General features: G+C 44.6%; 6 protein-coding genes across 6 annotated transcripts; 2 read left to right on the top strand and 4 right to left on the bottom strand.

Moving 5' to 3' along the window:
* Positions 1-132: 132 nt before the first annotated feature.
* On the top strand, positions 133-1,355 carry V865_001500 (uncharacterized protein; the record flags this gene model as incomplete). Its single annotated transcript, XM_066225318.1, has 5 exons — positions 133-250; positions 371-667; positions 760-975; positions 1,054-1,164; positions 1,228-1,355. The coding sequence occupies 5 exons, from the start codon at positions 133-135 to the stop codon at positions 1,353-1,355; spliced, it is 870 nt and encodes a 289-aa protein (XP_066081415.1).
* Positions 1,356-1,503: 148 nt separating this feature from the next.
* Positions 1,504-4,000, bottom strand: V865_001499 (uncharacterized protein; the record flags this gene model as incomplete). Its single annotated transcript, XM_066225317.1, has 9 exons — positions 1,504-1,898; positions 1,969-2,557; positions 2,615-2,940; positions 3,004-3,112; positions 3,182-3,324; positions 3,384-3,619; positions 3,682-3,709; positions 3,770-3,866; positions 3,926-4,000. The coding sequence occupies 9 exons, from the start codon at positions 3,998-4,000 to the stop codon at positions 1,504-1,506; spliced, it is 1,998 nt and encodes a 665-aa protein (XP_066081414.1).
* Positions 4,001-4,747: 747 nt separating this feature from the next.
* V865_001498 (uncharacterized protein) lies at positions 4,748-7,049 on the top strand (the record flags this gene model as incomplete). Its single annotated transcript, XM_066225316.1, has 10 exons — positions 4,748-4,987; positions 5,056-5,101; positions 5,163-5,302; positions 5,366-5,478; positions 5,549-5,628; positions 5,687-5,848; positions 5,911-6,050; positions 6,115-6,280; positions 6,353-6,449; positions 6,518-7,049. The coding sequence occupies 10 exons, from the start codon at positions 4,748-4,750 to the stop codon at positions 7,047-7,049; spliced, it is 1,716 nt and encodes a 571-aa protein (XP_066081413.1).
* Positions 7,050-7,520: 471 nt separating this feature from the next.
* Positions 7,521-8,151, bottom strand: V865_001497 (uncharacterized protein; the record flags this gene model as incomplete). Its single annotated transcript, XM_066225315.1, has 4 exons — positions 7,521-7,634; positions 7,728-7,862; positions 7,944-8,030; positions 8,098-8,151. 4 exons carry the CDS (start codon positions 8,149-8,151, stop codon positions 7,521-7,523), a joined length of 390 nt encoding a protein of 129 aa, XP_066081412.1.
* Positions 8,152-8,871: 720 nt separating this feature from the next.
* Positions 8,872-11,804, bottom strand: V865_001496 (uncharacterized protein; the record flags this gene model as incomplete). Its single annotated transcript, XM_066225314.1, has 13 exons — positions 8,872-9,410; positions 9,482-9,556; positions 9,631-9,688; positions 9,760-9,931; positions 9,996-10,060; positions 10,116-10,311; positions 10,374-10,598; positions 10,660-10,750; positions 10,803-10,827; positions 10,883-10,935; positions 10,997-11,465; positions 11,532-11,571; positions 11,632-11,804. The coding sequence occupies 13 exons, from the start codon at positions 11,802-11,804 to the stop codon at positions 8,872-8,874; spliced, it is 2,181 nt and encodes a 726-aa protein (XP_066081411.1).
* A 308-nt stretch (positions 11,805-12,112) lies between these two features.
* Positions 12,113-13,499, bottom strand: V865_001495 (uncharacterized protein; the record flags this gene model as incomplete). Its single annotated transcript, XM_066225313.1, has 2 exons — positions 12,113-13,293; positions 13,427-13,499. The coding sequence occupies 2 exons, from the start codon at positions 13,497-13,499 to the stop codon at positions 12,113-12,115; spliced, it is 1,254 nt and encodes a 417-aa protein (XP_066081410.1).
* Between the last annotated feature and the right edge of the window lie 42 nt (positions 13,500-13,541).

Genomic DNA, 13,541 nt, shown 5'->3' with positions numbered 1-13,541 from the left:
ACGTAATCGGTTATGACCGAGCGAGATATCTCGCCTTCCCTCGAAGAGATATAATGTAATGTTATCGTATGATACTCGTAGATATCAGTCTTTCCCCCCAATAAGATCAGATCTCTAAGCAGTCTCACTACCATGTATTCCTCTCCACCTCTACAATACATCAGAATCAACGGTGCCGATCTGGCGTACAGGGAAGCTGGGGACGTATCTGATCAGTTGTTTATAACACTTCATGGTGGAAGGGGATTCGGTAAGTCCAGATCAAATCTCTCTGCATTTACACTTTTCTTCCGGGGATTGCAATGATGAGATCCCATGGTTATGGTTATGTTTAAAGTGCCATGACTGACTATGACATACTATGATTTAGGCTCTCACGAGTCTGACTTCTCAGCTTATCTACCACTGTCAACCACCCACCACATCGTTTCCTTCGATTTCAGAGGTCACGGTCAATCATCCCATACACCTCCATACACCTTCTCACAACTGGTAGATGATATTGAATCTCTCCGACAACAACTCGTCGCAAAACATAACAAGAAAGAAGCCAAAGCGGTAATATGTGGAGGGAGTTTTGGGGGATATCTGGCCCAACAATATGCGATCACGTATCCTGGGGGATTGAGTCATTTGATTTTGAGAGGTACGGCACCATCATATGAACGTAAGTACCATCATACTCTATGACAATCATATACCATCTACTCTCTGACTCAAATTCACCAATACCTAATATCGTGATCTTTTCCTGTTCAGACGAAACGGAAGCTATGGAGGTTCTCGAACAGCGTTTATCCCGCGCACCACTAGCATCGCTCAACTTCCTCAAAAAGGTCTTTAGCTCATTTGTAGATGATGACGAGATGCGCCTGGTCATGTTCGCTATCGGACCGCTGTACTCTGAAGCAGAGTACGATGCGGATAAAGGGTTGGAGAGAGCGAGGAGTATGCGATTGAGTGCCAAAGTACATAGTGAATGGACCTCATTCTACATGTCCACGAAGTCATTCATAAGGTGCTAACGATTAACACTGGTACCACTATGGATAGACGATTTGTATTCGGAACAAGAGAAGTACTTCGATTATAGACCCAAACTGAAAGATATAAAAGCAAAGACTTTGATAGTTGTCGGTGATAAAGATTGGATATGTCCTCCTAGTGAGTGTTCCCTCTCGCTACATCTGGAGTCTTGCAGACTGATCGTGACACTTTGTGAATTAGGCCAATCCAAGTTGATACATCAGAGTATACCTGGTTCCGAGCTGCTTATCGTACCCAATGCCAATCACTCGGTACATCAGGAGAAGAACGAAGAAGTCATAGCTGCCATACGGAAGTTCTTATCATGAAGCAATGTGAACCTATACAATATCCGTCGGATACGATCATTCATGATAGGCTTTTAACCAGTAAGACAACGATGAGACGAATCAGAGAAGCAATACATAACACTAATACCAAAATTTCCAAATGCTAACCTATCTAAAACCTATATATTTAACCCTTAAATTTGTACTTAGGTAAACCTTTAACGCCCACATGATATTTGAACAAATGACCTCCATCATCCTCTGGATTCTTATTCGGTCTCTTATCCGTTGCAGAAGCGATATAGAGTGTATCGTAGTTAGGTCCTCCCCAGGATGTACAAGCCATGTTTCTAGCTGTGAACTTGATATCTTTGAGGTGTTTACCTTCTGGTGAATAAACCATAACTCTCGAGCTGGCCCACATGGCGATGTACAAATCCCCTTCAACAGATACAACCATACCGTCTGGTTCACCTCCGAGGTCCCTTCGATCAATGAATAGTCGTTTGTTGGATAGTGATCCAGTGGGAATATCGAAATCGTAGGCGAAGACCAATCCAGCAGCCGAATCGTTCAGGTACACTACGAGTACATATCAAGTCAATCTAAATTGGCCCTCAAGTGCTCAGCCTCATGGCGAAACACCACTCACTAATCTTGTTATCAGGACTCCAAGCTAATCCATTGCCACATACCAATCCCTTTTCCATCAAGTGCAATGATCCATCTGGGTCGTATCTCCACAATCTACCAAGAGGTTCACCGTAATCTTCCGGTAATCTACCCATACCTAGACTCAAGGCTTTACGATCAATCTCAGCTAACCAGAATCTACCCATTACATCCACACCACCATCATTGAACCTTCTTATACTCCTTTCATCTTGAGGTATAATCTCTTTAAGTATCTCCAATTTCCCGGTCTCCTCATCTAAAAAGGCTACTCCAGCGAAATAAGCACAAATATATCCAGGTTTATTCTCTCGGAAGAATTGCACTGTGACTGATTCTTCCAATTGGATTATACGAGGTTGACCATCTTGAGCTTCGCCTGTAGTCGGGTCAAGCTTGAGGATATGTAACTCGGCAGGTTCTTTTAAACAATCTACATAATGTAGAGTCGAATCTTCGGCTCGATAGATGGGAGCTTCTCCTAGAACCATAGGAGTTTTAAGTCGAAGCCATGGTCCACCACCTTCAATTTGAGGAACGTCAACTTCTACATTATCAGGGTATAAATCCTATCGTCGGTCACACACATCAGCACATTAGATCTCTCTGAAAAGGAGTTGACCCACCTCCATAGCAACATCAGCAGGATGTCTACCAAACTGAACCGCCACATAAGTACACATATCTTTAATCCATTTTCTCGCCATGTCCAATACCCCATCCATCGCCTGAACAGCATGGGGTACACCAGGGTACGTCCTGCAATCTACCTCCTTACCGAACGATTTCAATTTCTCGGAATACGCTTCTCCCTCACTTCGCAGAAGGTCTAATTCGGCTAGGGCGATGAATACCTTATTGACGCTGGATTTGAAGGCTTCATCTGAGCCGAATAGGGGAGAGGCGATAGGGTTGGATAGATCTTCCGCATTGGGGATGTATTGGTCACGGTCTATACCACAAACACTTTTGTGTCAGGACTGAATATCGGTCCAACAAAGTGAGATCAACTTACACCATAACATCTTGGCATCTGGTAACCCTGGACAATGTCTATTGACATTCCATGATTTGTACGTGTCGGCCGTAGCAGTGTTATCGCATACGGGTACACCTAGCACCATCTATCTCCATATCCAATCAGCACACTCAAAGCACACATATGATGTACTGTATCTTAGGACCATACTCACAAACTGGATAGGAATACCTTGAACACCAGCTCTTTGAGAGACGAAGGCCGCAAGATTGCCACCCGAGCTAGAACCACCTATACCGAATCGACCAACATCCACTCCAAGTCTCTCCTTACCATTCTTGTAGACCCATTCGAATGCTGTTCATCTCTTCCCATCAGCCACCACTACACATGTGCTGGGAATCATCCAGACTCACCTGTCCAAGCATCTTCATGGCCTACTGGAAATTTGTATTCCGGTGCCATCCTGTAATCCACGGTGACTACCACACATTTTGCGCTGTTGGCTACCCTCGTACAGAATGGGTTTTCAGCGTTGATACCACCGAGTACCATACCTCCTCCATGGTACCAGACGAAAATTGGTGCGTCGCCCGATGTGGGTAAGTCGGTAGGATAGAAGACACGAATAGAGAATCCATCAAGCTCGATACTTCAATCAATGTATCAGGGAAGTCCCACCTGTACACCATGTGCGAGGCGGAGCTGACTTACTCTTCTGTCTTTGATACAGGCAAAGCAGCTATTCATACGCTCAATCAGCATGACAGTCCTGTCGATGAGTAAGCCTCTGTCTACTCACGAGCACCACCCGGTACAGCGGGACTCGATCGGACTGCTGGATCCCAAGGCAGTTCTTGGATCATAGGAGCGTTCGCCATGTACTTGTTGTAGAATGCCTAATTAGTCATAATCAGCAAGAATCTCATCATACGCTGTGAAATGTGGTGTCGCTCACCTCATACTGCTTATCGAGACGAGGTAATACCGAGGGGTGTAATGGATTTCGAGGGGAGGTTACGGCTGTAGGCATGGTGAATACCTTGTGTTCTGAAGCAATCTTGACTTCGTAAATATGACAGTGATATACTTCTTCAACGACAACGAACTATTGAAGGAAGAGTTTCTTCTTATCCTATCTCAATAACAATCGGTAAGAATCGTATCTCAATCCTAGGCCTCTATCATCTGCAATTGGAAGCGTGCTGTCGTGATTCACTCGACGCCTGCATAGTAAGCATTAGCTTATCGGTGTCATGCCAAATTCGGACCGCGGTATACCGAACAGGCAAAATAATAAGCGTATCTCAAATCACTTGACTTCGAATTAGCCCGTACGGGCAGTTGCTCTGTTTACCCCGAGGGTCAAGGGCAATTGAAAAACCTCTGGTGTTACGCCTTGTCTGATGCAAGGGAGATAGCAAAACAACAGAAACACCTTATGTCTACTTCTATCTCCTTATCTCACTCTTCCCCTCTTTCTTTCTCTTGGTCTGTACGCTCTGTGCACCTCCAAGTCAGAACACGAACCGTGTCTTCCCGACTAGATACTGATATACCGTACCGTATCTCTGGACATCTCGTGATACTGTATCATGTTCTATCTCATAGTCAGACATATATATTAAGGAGGATCGACAGACCTTCCTTATCGAGTCGATCTAACCACTTTCTTTCTCCTTCTCAAATAACTTGACCATTTCAGGTTAGCTTATCTCAAAGGCGACATACCCAAAGGACTTGCGACTGCTTCTCGATCTACACGATACGACACGACACGATGGCTCCTCCATCCGATTACACCTTCCGAGAGAAGGTCCAATATGCTTTCTCCTCGCCTAAACACTTCCATCAGGCCATCACGCTCGAAAGTGCTAAATCGAAATTCATCAATGAGGACTTGATACCTTCGCCACCCGAACGACGAACTTGGTCAGCATGGGCTTATCTATCTTACTGGTGGTCCGAAAACTGGAATGTCTCTACTTGGTCACTTGGAAGTTCCTTGATCACTTTAGGTGTAAGTATTCAATGGTACAACAATGAGCTGTCAGGTGACTAACGACAGGTTGCATTGGTATACTACAGCTGTCGATCGGCGAAGCCTTACTTGTCATCCTCTTTGCCAATATCTGTGAGTAACCTTATATATCTATCTTCGCATGAATACTTGATTGACAGGATGATCGTCATAGTGTCCGCGATCGTAATCGTCGCGAATGGTGTCGCTGCATCTCGATATCACATCGGTTATCCTGTACTGGCACGAGCAACCTTCGGGATGTATGGACATTACTTCTTTGTTCTTATCCGAGCAATTCTCGGTATCATCTGGGTAAGATCGCTATCTTCAAATCTCCATCGCATCACTCTGCTTACCGTTTACTTATCTGATTAGGGTGGTGTTCAATTGTATTTCGAGGGCCAATTCATCTCGATCATGCTTCGATGTATCTTCCCTTCTTGGGCTAGGATGCGAAATACCATCCCTGAATCACAAGGTATCACTTTGTAAGTGGTTTACCCCGGCCCACCTCAAGCTCAGCCGCTAACTACTGTATCGGTGTCAATCTGTATATAGACAAGTCCTCGTTGGTTTTGTCATTGCTTTCTTCGTGACTATGCCATTCATGTTCATCCACACTACCAAGATCCATTACTGTGAGTATTTGGATTCTGTTATCCCACATGGCTAGCTGACTGACCACACTCTATGCAGTGTTCAGCGTCAAATCCGTTATCATGCCTCTGGCATGTTTGGGTGTAGTCATCTGGGCTACCACTTCCAATGGCGGTGTATCGGCTGGAGTACTCAGTACACCCGCTGACAAATCGAGTATCGCCGTCTTCGCTTGGAGTGTCGTCTCTCAGTTCAATTCCGGTGAGCTCACCCGCACCTAGCTGCTTTTCATATCCGTAACTGACTGAGAGGCATTGCAATAGTCATGGGCTCAAACTCCGCTTTGATCGTCACTGTACCCGATTTGGCTCGATACAGTCGAACACCCCGATCTCAAATTATCGGTCAGCTTTTGGGTCTGCCTATGGCGATCGTATGCGCCGCTTTCGGTGTTATTACCACTGTGAGTAGCCCTTATACCTACCCCTGGAGCTAGATGATTTGTGCAGAGCTGATATCTCATGTAGGCGGCTGTACAAAATATGTGGGGTGAGGCTTTCTGGAACCCATATGACCTATTCAATGGTATCTTGGACCACACATATAGCTCGAAGAGTAGAGCTGGTGTATTCTTCGCTTCTTTGGTATTTGCGTTTGCCACCTTGGGAACTTCCATCGCTTGTAATATCGTCCGTGAGTACTACGATCCCCCAGACAGCCCACTTGCATGTCAACGTTGATCGCTGAATGTTCCTGTCCTGTCAGCCTTCGCCGCCGATATCACCTGTATGTTACCTAAATATATCAACATCATCCGAGGTCAGATCCTATGCCTGATCGTCGCTTTCGCCATCACCCCTTGGTAAGTTTACCTATATTCCAAAAAAAGCAAATAGATGACTGATCATAACCATTGTTTTTACATTATAGGCACATCCTCACTTCTGCTCCTACATTCCTCAATTTCCTCGGTGGATACTCAATCTTCCAAGGATCCGTCGTATCCATAATGTTAGTTGACTATTTCCTCGTTCGAAAGGGTAATCTCGACATCGGAGCCCTATACGATGGTTCTTCGGACTCAAAATACTTCTACACGTTCGGTACGAATTGGCGAAGTATCGTAGCTTTCATCGTGGGATTCGTAGTTCCCTTACCAGGGTTCATCGGTTCTTTCGGTACCGTTACAGTCTCCCAGGGGGCAATGCGATTGTTCTATCTAGGTTGGGAACTTTCTTTCGTCTTTGGTGGAATCACCTACTGGGTGTTATGTCTGGTCTTCAAAGTACCGGGTCAGGAGGATTGTCGAAGACCTTTCCATGATATGGTGAATGACGATTGGGTATTACCAGATGGTGAAACTTCTTTCCCTTCTCCTTCTGAACCGCCGACTAGAGTGGTAGAGAATTATGATGATTATGAGAAGAAGATCGAAAATGGTGTGAGAGTAAATGAAATTTAATTGTTAATGATACATTGAAGCTTCCCGTCGTTTTATCAATTTATAAATACAGAATAGATATAGTATTTTCGTTCTTTGTCGGTCTTAGTATAGATCCCTTTTTTCAGAACTTATTTGGTATGTTGTCTTCGCCGGACTAAGGTTATAGAGGGTTATAGTATTTTCTTTTGTAGGAGATATCATTTTTGATGCCATGCACACTTCCGTCGTCCTGATCATCAATCATATTTGTTAGCGACTCCATATCACTACTATGAATCCAGTCCATTTTTCACTCAGAGACTCCATTTCACCGCTACGCGGTGATACTGATGGTGAAAGTGCATTATCGTCATGAATCTCCTAAGACAAATGACAACATAAATCCTTCTGCGTCTAAATTGAGGATCCAGAAAAAAGCCGATTATTTCTATATAACATATGCATGCGGACGTGTATAAGTAGTCTGACTTTACTATATAACATAAAATCCTAACCGTCATAAGCTACAAATTCAATCTCTACATCAGTCCCTCCAGCAGGTAATTCTGCGACTCCAACGCAGGTCCGAGCAGGTTTAGGCTCAGGCATCATCTCCTTGTATACCTATGTGTAGTATATAAAACATATCAGCGAGCATTCTGTTCCCTTGGATTGACCATCCAGTACAATACAATATAGAGTATGTGAATTACTCACCTCATTGACAGCATTGAAATCTTTCGACAAGTTAGACAAATATATATTGGCTTTAACGACGTTCTTCAAACTCATTCCTGAACCTTTGAGGACAGCTTCGAGGTTTTGGATAACCTGACGAGTTCGATCTTGGACCTTCAAAAGATAATCATATGAGTATGGTGAATTCTTCATCCTGTTACAGGCTAGTGAAGCTTATGAGACTATACAACTCACCGTACCGGGGACCATCTGACCTTCTTTGGTCATTCCTACCGAACCACTCGTATAGACGTAATTACCCGCTCGAACAGCTTGGGAATACTATCATCCACAAAAACAATGTTAATATCAACATCAGATGGTTCCTGATGTGTGATGTTGTACTCACGATACCTGGTAATGGCGCAGGAGCATCTTTAGTCAAAGTGTATTCAGCTGGCATCTTAAGTAAATTTCACCAAGTGGTGATCGGTATCCCAGAGTTATTGAAAATGAGGAATGCTTCGCAAAGATGGTCAATTAGCTCATATAGAAGATTTACGACATTCATACGCTTTATGCACTACCACAGCAACCGCACATTCCATGCTCTACTCCATTCCATATCTTCTGTTGACTTATCTCAATACCAATAAGAGTAATCGGTCATGCAATGGTTATCCGCTGTATCTGGCAGTCTCAGGCAAACGGGCAAACTTAGTTCTTCGGGCCTGGCAAACAGACGACAAGTTCCCATAATTAGTAATTTCGCTCGCTTTTCGAGTGATGTATCAACACGCTCGTAGATAGGCCTCCACACGGGCTAGTCGTACTATTTGAGATACTGTACACCTACAATATCCTCCAATCGCCGTCGGACAATATCATTGGCAGATCTCCAATGTGACCCAAGATCCTCGTGAGTCTTAGGCTCGGTAACTAGCGGAAAAAGGACAGGGAGCAACTAGGTTACCAATGTTTTGGTACTTGATCTCGAATCTTGCCTCCCGTGCAATCGGAAGAGTAGCAGATCGCTCGTATCTACGAGGTCAAGTGAGAACCACTGGCTAGAACCCGGTCATTCAGTACCCAAAACTACAATCGTATTATGAATTAGTTGTACAACAGAGGAAGCAAGTATGGTTCAGGTCCAAGTGTAAACAAATATTCAAAGCGTATTGGGCTACATGCCACCATTACCGACCTCCGCAAAGAGGAATTGTCCTATCCCATCGATATCATTCCCTTCATTTGTCGGTACGGCATTCTGCAAGAATGCAGAGAGGTCATCACCGAAAGTGTCCATGAAGAAATCTGCTTCCGCTGTCGAAGTCATATCAAATCCAATATTGGTCCCGCCGGTGCTGGTGCCGGTTGAGGATGGCTGGATGATATTTTCCGTGTGAGGTTCATTGAAATTGAAGATATTCATGCTCTGAGTCTGCAAGTTGGCACCCGCTTGTCCTTGTGTAGGGGGAAGAAGGCTGTTGGTCGTCTGATTCGACACGTGTGGATTGACCATCCGTATACCATGAGTATCTCTATCGCCAGGCGATGATCCAACGATGGAAGGTGCAGTATGACCGTAGATATCCGCCATTTCATCATCTAGCGTCCTCTCGTCCCTTACCGCCGTGCGGATTCTGGTGTAGCCAGTTTGCCGTATCGGTCGAGTGGAAGCGGATTTCAATGCGACGTGCCATGTTGAAGCGAGAGGCCAAGCTGTGAGTATTAATAATACTAATTTGTAAGCGACGTAACACAAAAAGGTACATAAGAGTGGGAGAACATACAATCTGCCAGTTGAGATAGTATCTCTACACACCTCTCATAAGACCTTTCTGCGGTATTGGCACGCTCAAGACATACTATATGAGAGATAACATATAAACCACTTCGTATTATGACAATAGCATGGATACATGTCATGGGTCAAACTCACATTCCGGCCATTTTCGTAGATACGACCACACGTTCCCACACATATATACACCAAATACCTGTGCATATCCATGAACCAGCCACATTCAGCCTTCGTGAACACATATACTAATGGTTAAAAGTCACTCACCATGATCGGCGGGAAACCAAGATGGACAGATCTCATACTAAAGAACGTCTCAACCTGCGAAAGGAGTTGCTCGGAGTTCATAATCATATCATTGGCCATACGTTGCCAGAAATGACGAGATTCCAAGCTTGCTTCGGTCGGTCCATCAGGGTCGATAGCAGCTGCCATTGATCTATCATCGTTCGATCGCATCAGCAGTTGCCCCTGGTTGGAGCTGTGGGCAAGGGATAACTTACGGAAGATATAATCTCCTTATGACAATATTCGATAACCTAGTGATGAGCGTTATAGACAGAAAAGCCTAGACGAGCATCAGCCAAATGACGTCTAATGAAGGTGGATATTTCCTGACTCACCAGATCAAGACCTTCCACCATCATTCCTCTCAAATTGGTCAAGCTGAAGCGGTGTTTCACAGGTAAACTAGCTTCGAAATCCTGCAGTGCAGTCAATAAGCTCTGGCTCGCCGGACTCCACACGCCAACTTCGAACCTTCCTGATCCTCTACATGCATGTCGAGCTGTCAAGCTCCATAGTAATTTCACTTGGACCCTGTCATCATTTATAGTCAGTATATAGCATATCGAATGATGCTCTTGGTATTTTTCACTCACAACGAAGCAAATAAGGATTTATCTCCTTGTGAATTCGTGTCAAACGAATCGGAGGATGTACCTAACGCACCAGCGATGGAAGCTCGATTTCTAGGTTGGATACCGAAATTGAATTCTGATTCTTCACAAGGTAATAGCACGTCCACCTCGGCGAGTGAAATTTGCATAGGACGGGATTGACCAGCGAGGAGGTTTTCATGGCATGTGATTGCCCAGAATGTTCGTCTGATAGAAATATCAGAGATTCAGAACAATCGAACATGCGTAAGGACACAAGGAGACTTACCGAGCCACTTCCGATTCTATTACCTCTTCTGCAGTGGGATTAGGGGGTAGTTGATATGTTGATTCGCGATGGAGACCAAGAAAACCAGCCACTATATGCTAGATCAGCAGTTGAACATGGCGATATCACTTGGCGATACTCACTTCGTACAGCTGTACCGATGAGCATCTGCGATAGCGTCAAGTCAGTGACGCCGTCAGGATCGAACAGACATGTCACCTACCCAAGCTTTCGGACCATTTCCTTGACCCCATTCGGTGACACCTAGCAGCAAGACTATCCAGCTGTAAGCTATACTGATTCCCAATTCTCATCGTAGGTAGACAAAACAACTTACAAGCCTGAGCTCTCTCCAAACTTGGTCGAACCATCTCCCTACCCAATATTTCATCCGCTTTCGCCAGAAAGAAATCCGTCGCTCTCTTCTTACCTCCATATCGATTCACCAAAGTAGGTGTGAACGGAGCAGCTATTGAGCATATAGCTAAGAGTAAGAACTGCGAGACTGATTCGGGATGGGACGTGTACCGTTCGACGAATAGAGCTTTGTGCAGGAAGCCTAGTTGGAAATATGATGCGACGTAGTGCCGTATAGCTTCGATCACATCTGAAGGCGGAGGAAGAGCATTGGTCACACCGACAGCGACAGGGATGGGTCGGGAAGAGGGGGAAGGTGAGGTGATGGGACTGATAGGTAAATGATTTAGGGATTCGCGTCGATGATGATGGTTAGGAGGTGATATAGAGCGTGAATGGTGGGATGATGCGTATTCTGATGTATGTCCTCGAGGGGCTCTCCGACGATGCTATATGCGAATCCATTTGAAACAAGCCGGTGTAAGCAAAACCAAACGAAGATTTAGTCGACTTACCGACCTATCCAAGGCAGATTGGCCTCTAGGTAGGAAGGTACTAAGATCCAACAGACATTGGTCAGCCAGATATCACTATACTTAGATATGGACTGCTTACCATTCCTGAGCCAATCCCAAGGTATCACAGGCTTCACAAGGTGGTTGACCGACCGCATCAGATCGCAGGGGGACACATTTCGTCCTGTATCGCCTACATCTCGAGCAGGCCTTGCTAGCTCTCTTCCGGGTAGATGATGGATCGGTAGATGAGCTTGCTACTGCGCTGGACATGGCAGAATGAAGTTGATACACATGGATGTGTTTAAGATTATATGCAGATGAGATGAGATGCGATTCAAATGGGAACCAAACAAGATGAAGATAGACAGGTTATCTTGGGTTGGTGTCAGGTGAGTCACGTGACTGTCGTTGTTCGAACCAAGAGCTACTCCTACTATGCATATGCATGGACTGGATATATGTATGATACATGACTGATGGGATATCTACTGAAGATCAGACACAACTATGACAGCGGAAGATAGAGAGATGGATACTACGGATCCTTACAACCAAGATGTTATCTCCAATCCGACACCTCATCTCTCCCATTTATCCCATCTTCCCTTCCTCAACCAGTCATTCTTCAAATCCCTCACCGTCTCCCTCCTCTCATCTGGTAACTTGCCTCTTAATCTACTGTTAACCAGCTCCGAAGCCTTTCTCAGATTATCTCTACTACTGGCCTCTTTCCTCAATCTTGTCCATTGCGATTCACTGAACGCCCACGGATCGTCGGACGTATGCCTCACAATCAGCTGTATCACTTCTTCAGGTAATTCCAACAATCTGAATCGTGCCATATTATATGACCTATCTTGAGATATATCATCGATGACTCTACGAGCGGTCTGTTCGTCCGTTAAAGGCATAGCATTGAGTATGATCCTAGCTGGTACTAGAGCTTTGAGGGCTGCCAGACGTATTCTTTTGGTTAATATCCTATTTCGATTTAGAATCTCGGGTAATCTTCGATGGACTTGATATTCCATTACTTTATTCTCTTCTGCTCTATCCACCATATTATCTCCATTGACGCCGTTCCCATCGTGGCCATTACTATTATCGTCAATTGGAACCAGTTGATCCGATAAACTATGATTGGCCAATAATCCCAAAGTTGTAATCGTCCAATTACTCGATTCAATACAATCAACAATTCTCGTCACTCCAATTCCACCAAGATGATTCCCATTCAATTCTAAACTTTCTAAATTTCTTGATCTATTTGATGCCAAATAATCCACTATGGCTTCTATCAATCCTTCTTCAGAAGATAGATTACAAGCAGATAGTAAAAGTTGTTTCAGTTCGGTCGAATCTAACAATCCGATAAGCCTCACTAAACCTTTAGGCGATATTGAAGTGTTATTGACGAGTGATAAAGAAGTTATATGACTACCGTTCAGAGAATTCACAATACTATTCACGTTCTTCTCATCCAAGGTAATTTCATTACCATGAACCAAAACTCTCTTCAACCATACGTCCTTCTTTGCGTAGGCTAGTACGCCATCAAAAGCAATATCATCTAAATTGTTGTTACCCAGATTAACCTCTTTCAGACCCCACATGCCCAAGCCTAATTCGGGGGAAGAATGGCGTAAGCGCAAGGTGGAGAGACCCTTGAATAGCGTTAGGGTACCTGAGGAGCCGAGGAGGTTGTGAGAGATGTCGAGACGGTGAATATGTCGGGTTATCTGAGGTAATATACGGAGGGCTGAAAGGGCCAAGTGATCAATGGTTAGTATAAGGATCCATATCTAGCAGATATCCATCTCAGAATAAAACTCAGAGAACAAGAATGCCCCGGTGTATCTTGGTAGAGTAGACTTGATCGCTCGTCCACTTACCTCCTTCCTCTCCTACGAACCCATGATCAGGCAAATACACCAGATCGGTATTACTCCTCAGTATCACTGCCATGGTAGTCGACCAGTCTGAATTCTGGCTTCGTATTCGTTGACC

Source organism: Kwoniella europaea, chromosome 1 (genome assembly GCF_036810445.1).
Source record: "Kwoniella europaea PYCC6329 chromosome 1, complete sequence".
Taxonomy (NCBI): Eukaryota; Fungi; Basidiomycota; class Tremellomycetes; order Tremellales; family Cryptococcaceae; genus Kwoniella; species Kwoniella europaea.
This window is presented reverse-complemented; position numbering and strand designations above follow the sequence as displayed.